At 43.7% G+C, this 19,295-nt stretch overlaps 4 protein-coding genes across 4 annotated transcripts; 1 reads left to right on the top strand and 3 right to left on the bottom strand.

The window, feature by feature from the left end:
* The first annotated feature begins 43 nt into the window (after window positions 1–43).
* On the top strand, window positions 44–919 carry LOC143522071 (G-protein coupled receptor 4-like). Its single transcript, XM_077015758.1, has one exon. It carries the CDS (start codon window positions 44–46, stop codon window positions 917–919), a length of 876 nt encoding a protein of 291 aa, XP_076871873.1.
* An 804-nt stretch (window positions 920–1,723) lies between these two features.
* Window positions 1,724–3,956, bottom strand: LOC143522069 (uncharacterized). Its single transcript, XM_077015756.1, has 2 exons — window positions 3,763–3,956; window positions 1,724–3,515 (listed from the first exon to the last, which is right to left on the bottom strand). The coding sequence occupies exons 1-2, from the start codon at window positions 3,828–3,830 to the stop codon at window positions 2,576–2,578; spliced, it is 1,008 nt and encodes a 335-aa protein (XP_076871871.1). The 5' UTR covers window positions 3,831–3,956; the 3' UTR covers window positions 1,724–2,575.
* A 1,602-nt stretch (window positions 3,957–5,558) lies between these two features.
* Window positions 5,559–8,766, bottom strand: atf4a (activating transcription factor 4a). Its single transcript, XM_077015755.1, has 3 exons — window positions 8,608–8,766; window positions 7,120–7,524; window positions 5,559–6,956 (listed from the first exon to the last, which is right to left on the bottom strand). The coding sequence occupies exons 2-3, from the start codon at window positions 7,412–7,414 to the stop codon at window positions 6,028–6,030; spliced, it is 1,224 nt and encodes a 407-aa protein (XP_076871870.1). The 5' UTR covers window positions 7,415–7,524; window positions 8,608–8,766; the 3' UTR covers window positions 5,559–6,027.
* Window positions 8,767–12,006: 3,240 nt separating this feature from the next.
* LOC143522065 (uncharacterized) lies at window positions 12,007–17,096 on the bottom strand. The gene is made up of 9 exons (XM_077015739.1): window positions 16,893–17,096; window positions 16,204–16,668; window positions 15,967–16,053; window positions 15,769–15,891; window positions 15,296–15,478; window positions 15,072–15,194; window positions 13,563–13,602; window positions 13,434–13,476; window positions 12,007–13,331 (listed from the first exon to the last, which is right to left on the bottom strand). Exons 1-9 carry the CDS (start codon window positions 16,899–16,901, stop codon window positions 12,599–12,601), a joined length of 1,806 nt encoding a protein of 601 aa, XP_076871854.1. The 5' UTR covers window positions 16,902–17,096; the 3' UTR covers window positions 12,007–12,598.
* Window positions 17,097–19,295: the final 2,199 nt, after the last annotated feature.

The following is a 19,295-nucleotide window of genomic DNA, read 5'->3' as shown; positions in this document are numbered from 1 at the left end:
TTCAATTGCGTGTCATGACTTCTTAGGTGCCCTTATTTCTGAGATGAGTAACTCCTCTGTACTGAACGCCACAGCCACTGGGTGGCGCCATCTCGTGTGGTACCAGTTGGACGAGTGCGCCGTGGCTCCATATGGATTTATCTTTTATTTTGGGGTGAAAGTTTTCAACTTGTTTGTTGGCTTCCCCACCAATGTGCTGGTGATGTGGCAGATAGCCAGACGAACCACCGAAGGCACCACGTCTGATGTGTTTATCTTCAATCTTGCCATTCTGGATGCCTTGTTCTCCCTGATGACACCCATTGACCTGATCAACAGCATGTACCTGAATGACGCCGGCGTATGGTACGCCCAGCGCTTCGCTTTCGGGCTCAAAGACATGGCAGTGTTATTCCTGACATGCATCTGCTTGGACAGGTACGTCGCCGTGGTCCACCCCATCTTGTTCACAGGCATCCGTGACCAGCGCTTCCGGGTGGGGGTCTCGGCGGCCGTCTGGGGGCTGATCTTGGCTTACGCGCTGACCAAGAGCATTCTGGGTAGGATGCAGGTGAACGGGGTGTTCAGCGGCGTGATCCTGTCTGCCTTCTCCATCATGGTCTTCTGCAACGTGTCCATCATCTGGGCCCTGCGCAGGAGTGTGGCAGGGAAGGAGGTCATGAACCCCATGAAGAAGAAGGCCCTCAAAATGGTCGTCACCGTTCTGGCCATCATCACGGTCAACTACCTGCCACCGGTGGCCTTGATGCCCTTCGCCTCCGCCTACTCGCTCGTGGACTTGCGATGTAAGATCAGCATCTCCGTCTTCTCCATCATGGACCTCAGCTGCACCATCGAGCCGCTGCTCCACCTCTCCAAGATGGAGAAACCTGCATGTCTGCAGGGTCCTGTGAAGAAACCACCCACTGTCAGTGTGTGAGGAGCCTGTGTGAGTGCAGACCTGCGAACATTAAGCATCATTTTGGTTTTCTTTCAGCTTTTGTGTCCTAATGAATTTGACTGCATGGGAAACAGGGGAGTTATTATACGTGTAATTCTATATATCTACCGATTTGGAGTAACGGTGTATTTTCAAGACCAGATCCTGTTTGTTTGTATAATTATATTAGTGTTTGGCTTTTCGAGGATTCCCAAAAACCAACTTAAAAAGGAGCCGCTTGTTAAGAATTTATACGTGTGTGTACCGTTGGATATATTTGTGACACATCTGGTTCTACACCCCCACACATCCTCTCTACTCTGTACTGTGCTCCTGTTTCTCGGTGGTGATGCCATACTTTCAGACACAATTCTGCTCTAATTAAGATGTTAATTAAAATGTCTAGGGATTAATTAGGAGCTTATCAAAGTGCAATCCAAGAAGAAAAACAGGTGGGGTAAGCCAGGTAATTGTGTAAGTGATGCTACCCCCCAATTAACATTGAAAAACAATTAGATGCTATTGTGCAATTGATCCTATTGTACAAAATTAAGGACCTCAAATTTAGAAGCCAAAATAGGACACTGCATGTTACTATTAATGAATTTTAGATTTACCTTATCCTAATAAAATGGAAAACAAAAGTGTTTCAAACAAAGAATGAGGTAACACCTACATTGTTGTGTTTTTCCTCAGTGTCACTAATATTGGTATGCTAGTCTTTAAAAAATATATTTTCAGTGGCAGAACAATGAGATTTAACCCAACCATTTTTTAATTGCGACCTCTAGTGGAAAAAACAGATCATTATTCAAAATGTTTATTCTGAAAAATAAATGCAACTCAAAGCATATAACATATAATTGAATTATCAGAACATAATTTATCCTTATGTAAATATTTCACATTACATAAAATACAAATTGTGTAATAATACCAAATGTTTACATTTATACTGATTTTCAGGTAGATTCTGTGTTTTTCATCATTCCCCATCACTGTAATCTCCTCACTTGCCAGAATGACACACTTCCTTCTTCAACTGTGTAGACTATGAGGGGATCATTTCTCATCCATCCATAACACCACCTCACTGCACAGAGACCATGGCCAAGCAGAACGATGTCACACAGTTGTACAGTTTGCTTCCGTATGCTGTTACTCTCTCTGTTGGACAATCTAGTCTGAAATAAACTCATTTTCTCCCTGAATCGACATGGTATTTACTGGAGTTTCTGAGGCAACACGTGCAGTGAGAATCTGCAACCTAACACTTTAATAATTGGACTCGACTAAACATACCTGAACGTAACTCCAGCTACACTATTGAAATTTGAGTATATTATTTAAGGCTTCATAATATTTAGTCCAAAAATATATAGTGCTAACTGCTAGATGAAATAGCACTGTTTTCTAAGGTATATCATTTTGAACATGGGACACAGTAGAGAAGGTAACATTGACAAAGCATTATGTATATCAAAATGTGCTTTGTATAGTGAAGTAAATTAAATTATTTATTAAATGTGCCGTATTTTGTCAATTGTGATTTTTACAAATGTGAAAATATGTTAATACTATGGAACTGGCTTGCACTGAAACAATTATTAAAGCCACTCAAACAGTTTTTTTTTGTAAAATAGTTAGGTAAAACGTTCAGCAGCCGTGTGTGATTTTGTAATGCATCTCTTTTAGTTGTTCTGGGATGCCTGAAGGGCCATTAACAGAGGTCACGAATCCTGGATATTTGTCATAAAACTCCGGTACTGGGCAAGCAGGACTTTCAGTAAGGTTGCCAGGAGATGAAAGCAGAGGAATTAGTTTAGCATGGGCATAGTCAATCTCATAGCCTTCAAATATGAGCCCCACCCCCCACGCACCCAGGCCCTCCTCCAACAGCCTGACCACCCTTCGGGTTGCCAGCACCAGTCCCTTATAATCCCTCTCCTCGAGCTGGAGGATGTCGCTGGTTAGGGGTTTGCGGGGGATCACTACGGTTAGACCGGGCGTGTTGGGGAACGGAGTGAGGAAGGCGATGTGCTCCTCATCCTCCCACACCCTCCACTGCTTTTCCTCCCCTCGCACTATTCGAGAAAACAGCCCCGCATGAGACGGGTCTCCTAGGAAAGTGTAGTTGAGGGGGGCACCTGGTGAAGGCAATTTTGCCCGAATCCGGTCCCTGACGTCCTCCAGGTTTCGATCGGCCCAGCAGGGGCCGCTCTTCGAGGTGATGTATCCAGGGTCATACTGCTGAAACTCTTCCTCGGCCGCAAGGTGAGGTCTCCACTGCTCCTGCAGGCCGTGGAGAGGCAGGAGGAGCAGCTTGGCCGTGGGGTCCTCCCGCTCAGGCCTGTGGACCAGCGCACAGCGCTGCACACCGAGCCGCTCACAGAGGAGACGGCCTACCACTCGTGCACCAAGCAGCAGACCCAGGAAGGAGTCTTCGGGCAGATGGAACAGGCTGCCAGGACCTCGGGAGGGGTTGTGAGTCACTACTGTGGCCCCTGGGGTCCACGGAGAAGGGTGGAGGTGTGCCTCCAGGTCTCCTGCCTTCCAGATCACATGCCTTTCTGGGCTGGACATTGTGGACGACGCTCTGTTTTAGATCAGAGAAGGGAACAGAGAGTGGAATTAGTCCTTTATGAGAATGTATCACGATCCACATTAATAAAAAAATCATTTAAGATCCCAAAACACATTAGACGCGATCACAACCGTTATATGACATCACTGAGAAAGACAGTAAAATAGTGTCGAATTTCAGGTTAAGACAAACTGCAGCTCAAGCAGTTTGCAATAAAACGTGGGAAAGCAAATAGGAATTATTAAAACACAAATCTTACCTCCGTAAAATACTGGCAAGAACGATAGACCAAAATGACGGTCTTTTAAATGACCACCAAAGCTTCATAAAGCAATGCGATTTTTAAATGAGAACATTAAGAACGACATGAACTCTTCCGCTAAAGTTCCTACATCTTCTTCGCTCATCCATTATAGCGCCAGATGTTTGCGCAGCGGCACCACTGCCCCCTACTGGACTGGAGTGCAAACACAACGGCTGGACGTAAACATATATTTTGATCACTAGGGGGCAGCAAAAGATTAGAATAAATCTTAAGTAGGAACCGTATATACACACCTAAACGTAGACGTATATATACAGTCAGTGGTAATAATTAAACTATTCAAGTGACGTTATTTAAAGTATGGATTTCCAAATAGCAACAAATGTGCAAGAAGACTAGCCGGAAGAGCTATTTAAAATTAATTACAGGTATATCTGAAATGTCACTGTAAACTATAAATATGTTTGAATTCCGCTTTGCCCTTTAAATGTCAACACTAGTTAAATACACACGTGTAAATAATGTCAAGACTCAGTCATGCCCTCACAGATGGGTGTGCTTCACTTTAGCCGACCGCGTGTATTAACTCTAGACTGACTTCCGGCTTCGCCAGCAGAACCGGCGCGTTCCGGTTTGACCGAGTTTTCTTCAGCCCGTTTAACACCCGTTTAATCCTCCGTTAATCCAGCCGCTGTGGGCTGCAGTTCATTTTAGTCGCGTTCATGATAATGCGTCTATGTAATTAGACACTTTTATTTATGTCCATTATAAATAACCATATAAAATATATGCGTCTGACTACATTTAACACATATACTCATATTAAAATCTAAAGTTGTAAACTATTTCCCATAGGTCGTTGTTGACTGTTGATTAATATTTATTGATGAACGGGTGTGCGATGCACTGTTAATGAATCTAGTAATATAATTTTACTATTTGTATTCTCTGCTTTCTTGTGGCTCCTGCGTTAAAAACCTGTGTGGCATTTGGCGTTTCTTAATAGAAGAACTAAATACGCTTCCTCAAATAAACCAAAGGGCCTTTCTCCCTCTCGTAAGGTGCCGTAACTCACTTCTCTTCTATATTAAAGCAAACGCCCATCGGGTAAATATAAACTTTACAGCATGATGACTGATGACGCTGCGCCTCGAGCGTTAACTATAGAGCTCGTGAACTTGGCACGAGCTGAACACGCTGGTTCGAATATAGCTGCGCGCGCGTGCCAGCACACTGCACCACTGCAGAAGCAACGGGGAGCAACTCTCATGTGATTTGGTAACCACAGCGAGTTTGTTTCCCCAGTAGGTCAAGGACCTCTTTGTAGTAGATTCCCAGTGGTCATTTAGTCATTTGTCGACTTTTAAATTGCATTAAATAAATATAATTGATAAACATGGGAGTAACTTATAGATAACGGCTACTTCCATCTGTTTAAATAGATATCGATGTCTGCGCACAAGTGAAAATGGATCCTATATTTCTTAGAGGCCTTTGGCAAACATATATGGTGCAGGCCTACGAATGACACCCAGCTGAAGAGACGGTATTTACACAGCTGGCGGTCATCTTACATACACACGAAACCAGTTTAACCCCCACCGCCCATTCCCGTATTAGGTTACTCACATGATATAGCGTAAGGGTGGGGAAATTTGGGCAGGGAAACCCGTCTGTCAGTTTTGTAACTATTTTACTTTTACCGAAACATCAACTACGAAACCTGAAAAACCAGCCGATGTTCCGAGACCTATGGACTTCCTCATTTCTGAAGGCAGCACAACCACAAGTTAGTTTAGACAAAGCTTTAATAGAAAACGGCACAGAAATTTTAACAAGACAGTAGAGTACTACTTCATGAACAGCAACCAAATATAAAGCAGTTTTAAATAAAGGGTTGAAGCTATGTACATGCACAAAGACAGGATTCAGTGTAATATATCAAATGCATGAGGCCCCTTACTGGACAATGATAAGAGAGGTGAAACGGAAGTGTGTGTGTGTGTGTGTTGGGGTAAACTTTCCACTGTACAAGGTTTGTGGTGTATTGTAACACGTTAATTTGTACATTCTCTTGTCACTATTACACTACAATACAATATTTTAGCTACAAGATGTTTCCCCTGACATAAATGAAGGCTTGTGAGTTGTGAGGAGGGGGTAGGGGGTGAGACCAGCACAAATGCTTTCATCGTTGACCTCTCTTGTGCCTTTATTTATACTTGATTAAAGTCGTTCTTCACCTAAAGCGACTCTGCTTCAGCGAGAGTTGACCTTGGTCTTGGTCTTGCGGGTCTTGGCAGACCGGACCTCCTCCATAAGATCTTTGAGGTACTGGATCTCTCGACTGATCGAGTCGGCCTTCTCCTGCAGCTCCCGGTTCCTGTTCTCCAGCTCGGCACACTCCACATTCAGAGACTCCTGCTCCACCCTTTTCTTCTGCCGATAGCGGGTTGCAGCAGTCTTGTTCTGCTCCATCTTCTTCAGCTTCTTGTCCACCATCTTTGGAGCCCCAGAGGTCTTCACCCTGCCACCGACAGCTGGCCCCGCAGCAGAGTCCGTCTTGGAGTACGGTTTGGTTCTGGACGTGCCCACGGGTTTTGGAGATGGGGCGGGACTCGGGCAATGTGGCGGAGAGCCGGAAATGGATTCGACCCCGCTGTCGGCCTGATCAGCACAGGCGCTGGCCAGAATGCTCACTTCTTCTTTGGGGGCGAGGACCACCAAGATGTGGGCAGGGGAGAGAGAGAGGACGAGGCTGGGGGTCTGGTGGTCACCCCCCGTCTTGGAGACGGCCTTCTCCAGCTCCGATATGTCCACCTCACTGCCCACTTCCAGGGTGAAGGCAGGAGAGAGTGGTGCCAGGGCAGGAGGCGGAGACGCCGGCTCAGATTTGATATCGACGGTGACCGGCTCCGCTTGCATCTCCAGGTCCTCGGGCTGCTCGTCAGGGAGGGGAAGATCGAGTGTGTGAGCAGGCACGTCAAGCTCTTCTGTGTGGGAGGTTGATGTTGAGGGGAATGGAAGCGGATTCATTTCCAGATCCATTTGGGAGTTGAGCGAGGCCAGCAGCTCCTCGGGAGAGCTGGGGGGCTCATCTAAATCACAGGACCCAATGAGTGAATCCAGGTCAAAGTCGCTAAGGTCAATCTTCTCCGTCATCCAGTCCATTCCAGAAAACGCATCCCCTGTAATTAATAACAATGTTTTGGTTGATTCAGTTTTCCTATAAAGCCATTTTTTTTCATTGTTGTGCATTTGTGACATTTACTCATTTCAGATAAACTCACTGAATCATCAAACGAGGAGCTAACACTAACTAGGTGCAAGAGTGAATCTTAAGGGTTTCACCTTCTTTCTGATCTGCCCCAGTGTGAGCATCCATCTGCTCAGACAGCCAGGGGAGGGGTGCGACGTCACACCCGACTTTACACCCTAGAGAAGAAGGGGCCAGGGGGGAGGAGAACGGGGAGGAGGTGTAAGATTCAGAGTATGAAGAGAAGGAGAGGGGCGAAGACGACCCCTCGGATAGAGCGCTCTCTTCATCTTCGTCCAGAAGGGGCCCGAAGGGGTCAGCCATCAGAGTCGAGGGCCCCAAGAACAGGGCCCCCATGTCCTCCACGCACAGCTGTGAGCTCAGAGACATGGTGGATGGTCAGGGTCAGACTTAAACTGGACAGGGGTTCTATAAACCAGTCGAGTAGGGTTGGTGTGCTGTCGACGGCAGCAAAGCTGAGGGTGGTTGCCTCGAGGGACCTATAAAGAAAAGAGAAGATTGTGAGTCTCAAAACAATAATGGAACAATGGGGGATACATTTAATAATTATAAAACTAATAATATATATATATATTTTACACACATATATATATATATATATATATATATATATATATATATATATATATATATACACACACAAAAATACACACACACAATCTGTGTCTTCATTGTACTCCCCTAAACTAAAAGAATTTCAACCGGCTCAACAACTTCCTTCAGTGTCTTTCTTTTGTATAAGGAAGCACCAACATGGGTGTTGGGTGTGAGTGGGTGGGTGTGTGTTGGGGGGGGGGGGGGTGTTAACAGCTAGGTGTTAACAAGCATGTTCAACCAGTTCTTTGGAACTCAAAGTATTTCGCTCATCTGAATACCATTTGCTCCTAGTTAATACTTGGGACTAACCAACATGACGGAATTCTTCAGTCACCTTGAAAGTCTGGCTCGGTGGAAAAGCCACGCCTCTGAATGACCAGACTTCCTAATTTGGTCACGAACGACCCTTGGCCCCGCCCCCAACTTCCTGCGGAAGGCGGGGCCGTCCTTGGCGCCCGCGCCATTTTCACAACACAGCCAGCTGTCACTACGAGTCGAGGAGAAGCGAGCGCCATTTTGGGAGTGCCACGTTGTCTGGCAACAATAGACAGTTCAAGACGTCCGTTTTAAACCATCGAGCGCGTATCTTAAGAGTAATAAAGTCTCGTCGGTGGAGACACTGGACTGTAAAGATTATAAACATCCTAGCTGGCTTATTATGGCGGACACGGCAAAAAAGATCAACGTTAGCATCACTGCTAGCTAAAACTTCAGCCATCTTGTAGATTTTAAGTAACATTAATAGAGATTTGAATAGACCCAAAGCCTCTGACTTTTTCATAAAGTAAATAACTGAGAATAGTGCCCGACAGGAAACACCAGTTAGACCGGTTAGCCAACTAAGCTAGCAGGTTAGCTTAACTAACTTTCGACGCCACACTCGTACGAGGACACACACCCGCCATATTCCTACGTAGAGCGACCCGACAACAAACGCTTTCTAATAAAGATCGGGTATTACTTACGCCATTTTGACAAAGAGAACCAGTGCAATTAGCCGTTGCACTGCAGGTTTTGCCGCTGCGAGTTTCGCCGCTGCGAGCCGCTACACTGCCATTTTGCGCTGTGGCACTGTAAGCTCAAAGCTGTACGATGTGACGGTGAAACAGGACAAAAGAGACGAGCTCGGGTGTCACATGACTTTATATACTCACGCATACCACCCACAGATAACCTTCCGCGAGCCCTGTAACAGCATATCAGTGCACAGCCTGTCCTTTCATCTGGTTGGTCAGAAGGATTACGAGGCGGTGTTGTGGTACAAAACTAGTTCGTTAACAACCAGGATCATAAAAGTCCCTTTAGTGACACTAGTGTCAAAACGATTTAAAAACTTTTAAAGAAATTTTACCCAGTATACCAGAATAACTAAAATTTAATTTTTATTAGTTATATATAACTAGTTTTATTAGTTTTTTTTGTTCCAACTTTTGTCCTTATTTTTAGTTTTTCCTATTAAACATACTGAATTAGCTTTCAAGGCATAATAGCGTAATAAAGATTTTCATAATAACGTGTGGTGGGTGAGGTGGTGTATGTGCTAAATATTGCAGTTTCCAGAGAAACAGGACGTTTGGGACAGAGGTCTGTCATCAGCTGTACAAGCAAAGTGCTAGAATTAAAAGAACTACTAGGAGAAACCAGTGTATATATGAAAAAGTCATTTTTACAAACACCATACACTTTTACAGAATTAATTTTTATTCTTTAGATAAGTCATAATTTTGTCCCTAGCAAGAGTTCAAGTTTAGCACATGGTACATGGCTGCCCTCTAGACATTTTCAGTGACATTGCAGCAAAAGGATTATCTTTGCAATCCACAAGAAAAAAAAAATCCCAGGATATGCACAAATTCTGTTTGATTTCTTTAATCCCCCTGTCAGTTCCTTAAGGCCTGCTTGTATCTGCCACATCACAGATTTGTTTGGTAAATTTCATTAGGTATCCATGCCCAGCACAAAGCCCTGTGCCAGACCTGAAGACTTACTGATGCCACTGCAACCTGTCACCTGGGCCGCTTCTGCCATTTTCATCATCATCATCACCCTCTACACCCACTTCTGGTCCACCCTATTCAACTTCGACATATCGTGTTGCCTCGGTTACTGTATTCATCTACTCATAAACTACACACAGGTAGATAAGTTCTTAAAAAAAATAATAATAATAGGCAGCCAGTGTATTGATGCTAGTGTGTGTAATGATTTCTTATTCTTTCATTGGTGAAGTATTTTGGACAAGTTGCATTAGGTCTAAGTTGTGTTTTTGTAAACCTCAAGAGTGTGTTGTAGTATTCGAGGCAGGAAAAGGGGAGGGGTCAGTTTATCAGTATCATGCAGCTCAAGGGCAGGCCTGACTCATATTTCTGAAGTAATAAAAGGCTTTTTTGTAATATGCTCTACATGTGATTTAAATGAATCAAATATTATATCCAGATTCTTAACTTTATCATTCACTTGTAGAGCCCACATTTAATTTCCAATGATGAAAATTTGTTTTTGCTTCATTTAGTTTTTCTGTACATCTGTACAGCCCCGAAGTCTATAATTTTAAATATAATCTTGAAATCTTTCATTAATATAAAATTCTGTACTCAAAATAAGCTCAATGGCTAAAATATATATGTTTTTTACCTATCTGCATATTTTCTATTAAGTGCATACACCCCCGCCTCCCACTGAAAAATGGTTTGATCCAGCACCGACCATAGCCGGCTGGTACCCGCCCAACAGCGGGAAATACAGAGGTGGATAGTTAAAGTAAACAGAAATCTGGAGCGCAGAAAAGAAAGGAAAAACATTTACCTGACGAATTTTAATTTTGCATTGTGTTCCAGGTTTGAAAGAATTTAGACTAAAGTACTTGAAAATGCTTGAAATTGTAACTACTTCATTTCACAACAAATAGCTGTCTGACTGAACAGTTCTCTTGTATTACGTTAACAAATACGAGCCTCTTGTAATTCCAGGACGAAACATGAGAGAACGTGAACGTTGAAAATAAACCACCATTAAATAATGTGATAAAAAGCGAATTATTTCGAATGATTTCGAGTATACGTATAAATATTTAACTTAATTAAGTTTAACATGCTAGGAAATATTGAAATGGACCTTGAAAGTGACGTACAAGTGCTTTAATTCCACCTTGTAAAGGTGTATGAACTTGACTTTATTTTATAACTTTCGGCGCGCGCGAAGTTACAAAATTCAAGAGGTGCACGACCTCGCGAGACAGCGTGTGAGGCCCTCGCGCACGGGCGGTGCCACTGCCATTACGTCATTTTCGCCGTGCGGACCCTCGCGCCCCTCCACCAGTCAGCTGTCAGAAACAGCTTTGATGTGTGGCTATATTATATATTATACCACAGTTAGTTCCGACCCTACAATGTGATTGGCTGAGAGGCGATCTAGGAGTGCCAATATTACACTTACAGCATTGTAACCGAAGCTCTCCATGTATTACTCCGCCACATACAGGTAACCTAGCAACGAAGCAGCGTTTACAAGCCAAACAGCGCAACTACAAACAAGCAGCAACATTATCAAAATGAATTACAGAGAGTTTGTTAAATCTATTGGCTTCAAAAGCATTTGTTTCGATCTGAACCTGGAGGATGAAGCTATAAATGACCAGCCTGATTCCTCCAATGAGCCAAGGTTTGTCACGCTTACAAACAATGATTTGGATGAGCTGGAAATGCAGAGAAACGAAGTTAATACCTTAAAATCCATTATCAATAATTGTACTTTATTTTTAATAAATACATTTTTATCAACAGTTGTTTTGTGTATATTTACCTCAATAATATTTATTGGGTAAGGCTGTTCCAGTGTTGTGTAAGTTTAGTAGCGAGCCATTGAATGGAACTATTTTAACTGGCAGAGTGTTTTTAACCAAACAGGTCGTATTTTCTCGTCCTCTTTAACTAAAATCTTTCAATAAACAGCGATAATGGAACTGTGGTATAATCACTGATCTACGACCGCAGCACAGCAGTGCTAATATTACACGTTATAGCACTCCCTCTCGTGTATTATTGCGTAACTAGATGACCTAACACAAGGATTGTGAAATTCAAATGTCGTAAGGAAATTTGAATGAAATTCAAATGACATAAGCCGGGTGGGGTGTGGGCACATGAAACTTTCTTGTTCCGGGCCCCAGCAAGACTGTCAATGGGCCTGTATCTGTACAAGAATCTCTACATCCAGGTAACGATGCTTGATAGCCAGACTGTGAGTTTATTTAATAAACTGGTATCGTTTGGCTCTCTAGATAAATACAATGGTGTTTACTGAATGAATATGAAAGTGACTCTATGTTCATTAATAATATAATGTGTCCTAGTGGTAACATGTTTAAAGAAAATAAAAGTAGACCTAGTATGGAGCCCTGAGGTCCCCCTCATGCATATTGGCTTCAAATAACTAGCCCAGTCACATGTGGTGGGCTGAAGCATCAATAAAGAGGCCTGTTCTATGTTTTTTATTTTATTAAAAAAAAGATAATATGTGGATGAGAAAAGATTCGGGCAGTACAGTAGTCTATTAGTGTGGGTAACACAGGCAATTTGTAAGTAATGAATCCTATTCTGCACTGAGTTTGGTTAACGCACATTGGCAAAATTATACATTATCCAACAAAAAAACATGCTTTTAATGTTGTTCATATTTAACAGATAAGCATGCTTTTAATGTTGTTAATATTTATCAACAGATAAACATGCTTGGTCATACATTTTCCAAATAGACACATTTAAGCTGTACATCATCACAAAACACTTGTCACAGATGCATACGAAACAAAGACATTAAAATACATCACAATGATATTTGAAGTTGTTAGACTGGCTTAAAAGGATCATCTTAAATAACAGAAATATAATTACAGTGGAAGTCAGTAGGCATCCTACATTACCACCAAGAGTTACATGCTTTACAGAATTACACACTTCACAGAACTACAGAGCGGAAAAAGTTTCTAATCCAGATCAGTTCATCCATGCCCTTTTTGAGCCTGACCGCCACCTCGCGGATCTCGCCGGCGAACTGGCTTTCGGAGTCCTTTTTTAATCTCAGCTTGTCAGCTTCCTCAGTGAAGTAATAGTCCAGCCCAGAGGCAAAGGCCTGGAGCACACAGGCACTCTCGGTAACCGCGGCCGTGGAAGCAAAGCTTTCTGTCTCCAGGGCCATTTGCACTATTTTCATGGCATCACCATCCATGTACTTAAACTTTGACTTATCCCGCTTCCTAAGGTGCTCCATTCCCTCATCAATGAACGCCAGGCACCCCACGACGTCCTCCATCTGAGATTTGTAGTTCCTAAGAATCCTCTCCACCTTCTGCCTGAACTGGTTGCTCTTCACCTTGTTGGTGATGGCGGCCGACGCGCCCGTGACCCCTCCGGCCGCCGCGACCCCCACGCCAACCCCGGCCGCCACCACCGAGGCACCGAAGGTCAAGGGAGCGAGGGCGAGGCCGGCGATCACGGCGACGGCGCCCACCGCCCCCGTGGTGCCGCCCGTCATGCCCATGATGCGCGTCGTCTTGCTCGACTTCTGCACGCTGTCGGCGGTGCAGTGCAGCTCTGTGATGTAGTTCAGCAGGACCCGTCCGCGCTCGAACATCAGCAGCTCGAACAGACGCATGGCCATCTTCATCCTGTGCACGGCCGAGGACAGGAGCCTGCCGGACACGATGCATCCCAAATAGGAGTTATTTTCATCCGTGGTAATTACAGTAGATAAACTTTAATTGCTTCCAAATTAATAGACAATGTGAGTATACTTTGTTTCCTCTCCTTGATAGTACATGGCCACTTGATCCCATTCTAAAAGAGACGAGACAACCAGTATGCACAGAAGAACGACTACACTCATCCACACAGTAGAAGAGAACAGTGGAGGCCCAACTTACCTTCCACACTAACCCACCAGTCCCACAGAAGCTGCAGCTCCTAGAGAGGTATAACAGAATAAAAGTCCTTTACTCAGCTGACACACTGCACCAATCAGCCACCACCTTTAGACAATGTCACCTTTGATAATGAGCTCAGCTTCAAATCACACATCATGACTGCATGCAAGACAGCTTATTCTCACCTTCGAAACATCGCTAAGGTCCGAGATATGCTCTCTCCTGCTGATAGTGAAAAACTTGTCCATGCATTTATCACACCAAGGCTAGATTATTGTAACGCTGTTCTATCTGCTCTTCCAAAGAGCTCTATTTCGCACCTACAGCGAGTTCAGAACGCTGCTGCAAGGGTTCTGACCCGCAGGAGAAAGAGAGATCATATTACACCGGCACTCCACTCACTGCACTGGTTACCTGTCAGCTTTAGAATAGATTCTAAGGTTCTAGTCATGGTTTTTAAATGTCTTCATGGTCTTGCTCCTCTTTACCTCATGATGGTTAGATATGTTCCAGTCAGGTCTCTCGGGTCTTCAAACAGTAATCTACTGGTGATTCCTAAAAGCCGATTAAAGATTGGCTTTTAGCCACTATGGCCCAAAGCTCTGGAACTCTCTTCCTGAAGAGCTCAGAGGCATTTCATCCCTGCATAGCTTCAAGAAGAGTCTCAAAACTTTCCTGTTTAGATCTGCTTTTAGTTAAGAAACTCTAACTCTGTTATAACTATTTTAATAGTTTTCCAGATTATTATTATCTTATTTACTTTACTTTTTTATATTGTTTTATTTAGTTACATTTTACGTTATTTTAATATTTATTTTATTACATTATTATTATTTTATAATTTGTCATTATTTTTGTTTCTTTTTATCTTTCTTTTAACATTTTCTTTTTGTCTTATCTTTGCTTCCTTTTGATGTTTCTTTTTATTTATTCTGTAAAGCACTTTGAGTTGCATGTATGTATGAAAGGTGTTATACAAATAAAGATTATTATTATTATTATTATTATTATTATTATTAATAATTTAAATTACATGTGGAGGATACATGCTTGGATTTATATACAGACTTTTGTCCTTTTGACAAAAATAACACTCCAATCTGATCAAAACAGATCCAGAAATATCATTCCATGTGATCATTCTGGATTCCTAAATGAGTGGAGTTTGTATGCAAACAGGCCTGACTGTAACATGTGTTCTGACTAACCACAGTGCGTTTTATTAACTAAAGTGGAATACCAAATCTCAATCAATTCCAACCTGAGGTCAATTCTGGAGGCAACGTAACCAGAAGCTGCTTGGTAATTGAGAGCTGCCTTCTTGTTTATATAATTGATTAACAACAAGCAAAAAGCCTATTTTGTACCTTCTGTACATTGTCATAGTGTTTACAAAACCCAACCCCTCCAGTTAAGACTCTCTATGTCACTGCAGCGCAACATGACGCTGTCAAAGCGCACATATTTCTGCAGAGCACGATGCTGGCGAGAGATACCAGCGTGCGTCACCTTGGAGCTGTTATCTCCTTCCATGCTAGACTGCTCACTCCAGGAGCGAACATTGTGCGGCCTCCTCTCAGCTGGGACTGCAGGAGGCACTGGGCTCAAAAACGTACCTCCTCCATCCTGCGTCTGTTCGAACGGAAATCGCATTCAACACACAGACCTTTCTGGGCTTTATTCTCTCACTGAGGCTGTGGATATGATCTGTGATGGGTCCCCGGTACCCGTACCTGGGTGTTTGACAGTAGATCCGGTATATACTCATACAGGTGCTCAGTGGGATCTTCTGAGGTCCATGTGGGTAGGGAGGGTCTTGGGGGTCGTACCACTGCAGGGCGAGGGGGGGCAGCAGGACGAGGTGGAGCAAGAGGACGAGGAGGTGGGGGGCTTTGTGGTGTGGTACAATCCTGGGGCTGGGTGTGAGGGAACCAGAGTAAGACAGTAGGTATTATCATGTATTATGCCCTGCCATAGCTTATATATTGTACATGGTACATTCACAAAGCCCCAATTTAAATGTACTGATACTTGAAAAGTACTGAAATGTACTGAAAATATAAATACATACTGGGATCAGTATTTAGTGATGAAATGTGCACATCTTGTGCATAAATGTTGAGAAGTTTATTTTATCACCAGGGTCTTTACAGTAAATACATATGTATGGTAAAGCAACGCATCTGAAGCGATGTCACTGGCTTACTGTAAGATCGGTCTCATCAGGAAGAACGTCTTGGTACAGAACCGACGTTGGATCGGAGTTCATACCGTACACAGGGTCTCCTGCAGTTCTAACGTCTGTTGACTCTGCGTGCCCATATAAATTCTGTAGAGGAGAAAATGAAAATGAACAAGCAAACACTATGGAGGAAGAGATGTGAATTTGCTAAAAATGCTTCACCTCTGGCTGGGCAAGAGAGACCTGGTCTTCCCTGGAGGGAACAGACCTCCTTGGGGCAGGACGCGGAGGTCTGGCAGGTGTCGCAAGCTACTGACAAAACCCATTTAGATATAGATATAGAATAGTTATTGAAATAGTATAGTACAACTATAGAATAGTTATAGAAATCTTGACTGAAGCAAATTGTTAATGTCAAAATTCATGGCAGTTACAGCACTACTGTCAGAATGCCTGTACCTTATCAGTGAGCTCGTCCGACAGGACGGACAAATAAATTGGGGAGTCTGTTGATGGATCAGAGGGCACGCATGGAGCCACGGCTGGGTGGAGAGACGTCTGCTGGACCCCAGCTAGGTTTAGAGACGTCTGCTGGACCACGGCTGGGTTTAGAGATGTCTGCTGGACCACGGCTGGGTTTAGAGATGTCTGCTGGACCACGGCTGGGTTTAGAGATGTCTGCTGGACCACGGCTGGGTTTAGAGATGTCTGCTGGACCACGGCTGGGTTTAGAGACGTCTGCTGGACCACGGCTGGGTTTAGAGACGTCTGCTGGACCACGGCTGGGTATAGAGACGTCTGCTGGACCTCAGCTGGGTTTAGAGACGTCTGCTGGACCTCGGCTGGGTTTAGAGACGTCTGTTGGACCACTGCTGGGTCGCGGGGAGGTGGGCGTGCTGGACGACTAGGTTTAGCACTCGCACCCTGACAAGATATTATTATACCACACTTTATTCTATGGATCTTAGAGAACCAGCAGTCGTTGAAAACAACAGAATATTCAAAATAATCTACTTTCCTCTCCAAGAAACGTTTAATATGACTAATTTTCTAAAAGGAATATGTTAATGCTGTTGATGTAACAGCGTAAGCCAATTGTAAATCCCTTACATAACTCAAAAATTCTAGAGTAATAAACAATTACTTACGAGCGACATCCTTTGTCTGTGTTTACTTTCAGCCGATTCTTGACTTTCCCCTATGCCATCATATTTTAGTTTTTTTCTATTGCATCTAATGGATTCACATTAGGTTTTATATGCTTCAAGCATTCTTTAATGAGCACTGTCTGCTTCCAGGGCTGATTACAGACGGACACTGAACCTCTGCTCAGGGCACACAGAACCTGTTCTGCTGCTTACATTGCACACATTGTTTACTCTCACAGCTTTGCTCAGTATTTCAAGAGCATTACCGTAACATGCATCTCTCTGCCATTCAGCTCGGACCGGATGATCAAGTTCAGCTTCTCATTCCTGCTGCCTTTTCTGATGGGTAAATGTCAAAGCACGATTGTCATCTGATCAATACTGCGTATGTCTTTGTATGTCCTCGTGAGCATACTATTAGTACGGTGATAGAGCAGTCTGACTTGGAGCGTGTTTCTAGGACAGAGGTCACCAACAGGCAGACCGCGGTCCGGATCCGGACCCAATCTCATTCCTGATATACGGACCCAAATGCCATCCCATCCGGACCCAGAATAAATTGTTAAATATATTTCTTAATTTTGACGGGAGAATTAATTTTAAACCGGAGCATTTATTTCAGCGCTATTGAAAAAAAACACTCCGTCATGAGTGTTACGTCGCCACACACCCCCCCCCCCCCCCCCCCCCCCCCGGCTCAACAACTTACGTTCGCCACACCCCCTCCCGTCTCCCGGACCGCAGGTCAGAGCTATCTGCCAAATTTGGCCCGCGGAACAATATAGTTGATTACCCCTGTTCTAGGACTTCAGGAGCTAAATACAGTGGAGAAAATAAGTATTTAGTCAGTCACCAATTGTGCAAGTTCTCCCACTTAAAAAGATGAGAGAGGCCGGTAATTGACATCATAGGTAGACCTCAACCATGACAGACAAAATGTGAAAAAAAAAATTGAGAAAATCATATTGTCTGACTTTTAAAGAATTTATTTGCAAATAATGGTGGAAAATAAGTATTTGGTCAATAACAAAAGTTCATCTCAATACTTTGTTGTATATCCTCTGTTGGCAATGACAGAGGTCAAACATTTTCTGTAAGTCTTCACCAGGTTGGCACACACTGTTGCTGGTATGTTGGCCCATTCCTCCATGCAGATCTCCTCTAGAGCAGTGATGTTTTGGGGCTGTCAGCAGGCAACACGGACTTTTAACTCGCTCCAAAGGTTTTCGATGGGGTTGAGATCGGGAGACCTGCTAGGCCACTCCAGGACTTTGAAATGTTTCTTACGAAGCCACTCCTTTGTTGCCCTGGCAGTGTGCTTGGGATCATCATCATGCTGAAAGACCCAGCCACGTTTCATCTTCATTGCCCTTGCTGATGGAAGGAGGTTTGCACCCAAAATCTCACAATACATGGCCCCATTCATTCTTTCATGTACACGGACCAGTCATCCTGGTCCCTTTGCAGAGAAACAGCCCCAAAGCATGATGTTGCCACCCCCATGCTTCACAGTTGGTATGGTGTTCTTTGGATGCAACTCAGCATTCACTGTCCTCCAAACACGGCGAGTTGTGTTTTTACCAAATAGTTCTACTTTGGTATCATCTGACCATATGACATTCTCCCAATACTCTTCTGGAACATCCAAATGCTCTCTAGCAAACTTCAGACGTGCCTGGATATGGACTGGCTTAAGCAGGGGGACACGTCTGGCACTGCAAGATCTGAGTCCCTGGCGTCGTAGTGTGTTGCTGATGGTAGCCTTTGTAACGTTGGTCCCAGCTTTCTGCAGGTCATTCACTAGATCCCCCCTTGTGGTTCTGGGATTTTTCCTCACTGTTCTTGTGATCATTTTGACCCCACAGGCTGAGATCTTGCGTGGAGCCCCAGATCGAGGGAGATTAGTAGTGGTCTTGTAGGTCTTCAATTTTCTGATTATTGCTCCCACAGTAGATTTCTTCACACCAAGCTGCTTGCCTATTGCAGATTCAGTCTTCCCAGCCTGGTGCAGGTCTACAATTCGGTTTCTGGTGTCCTCTGACAGCTCTTTCGTCTTCATCATAGTGGAGTTTGGAGTGTGACTGTTTGAGGTTGTGGGCAGGTGTCTTTTATACTGTTAACGACTTCAAACAGGTGCCATTAATACAGGTAATGAGTGGGGGAAAGAGGAGCCTCTTAAAAAAGTTACAGGTCTGTGACGGCCAGAAATCTTGCTTGTTTGTAGGTGACCAAATACTTATTTTCCACCATTATTTGCAAATAAATTCTTTAAAAGTCAGACAAAATGATTTTCTCAATTTTTTTTCACATTTTGTCTCTCATAGTTGAGGTCTACCTATGATGTCAATTACAGGCCTCTCTCATCTTTTTAAGTGGGAGAACTTGCACAATTGGTGACTGACT

Source organism: Brachyhypopomus gauderio, chromosome 8 (genome assembly GCF_052324685.1).
Source record: "Brachyhypopomus gauderio isolate BG-103 chromosome 8, BGAUD_0.2, whole genome shotgun sequence".
Taxonomy (NCBI): Eukaryota; Metazoa; Chordata; class Actinopteri; order Gymnotiformes; family Hypopomidae; genus Brachyhypopomus; species Brachyhypopomus gauderio.
Note: the sequence above shows the minus strand (reverse complement) of the source record. Positions and strands in the feature narration are given on the sequence as shown.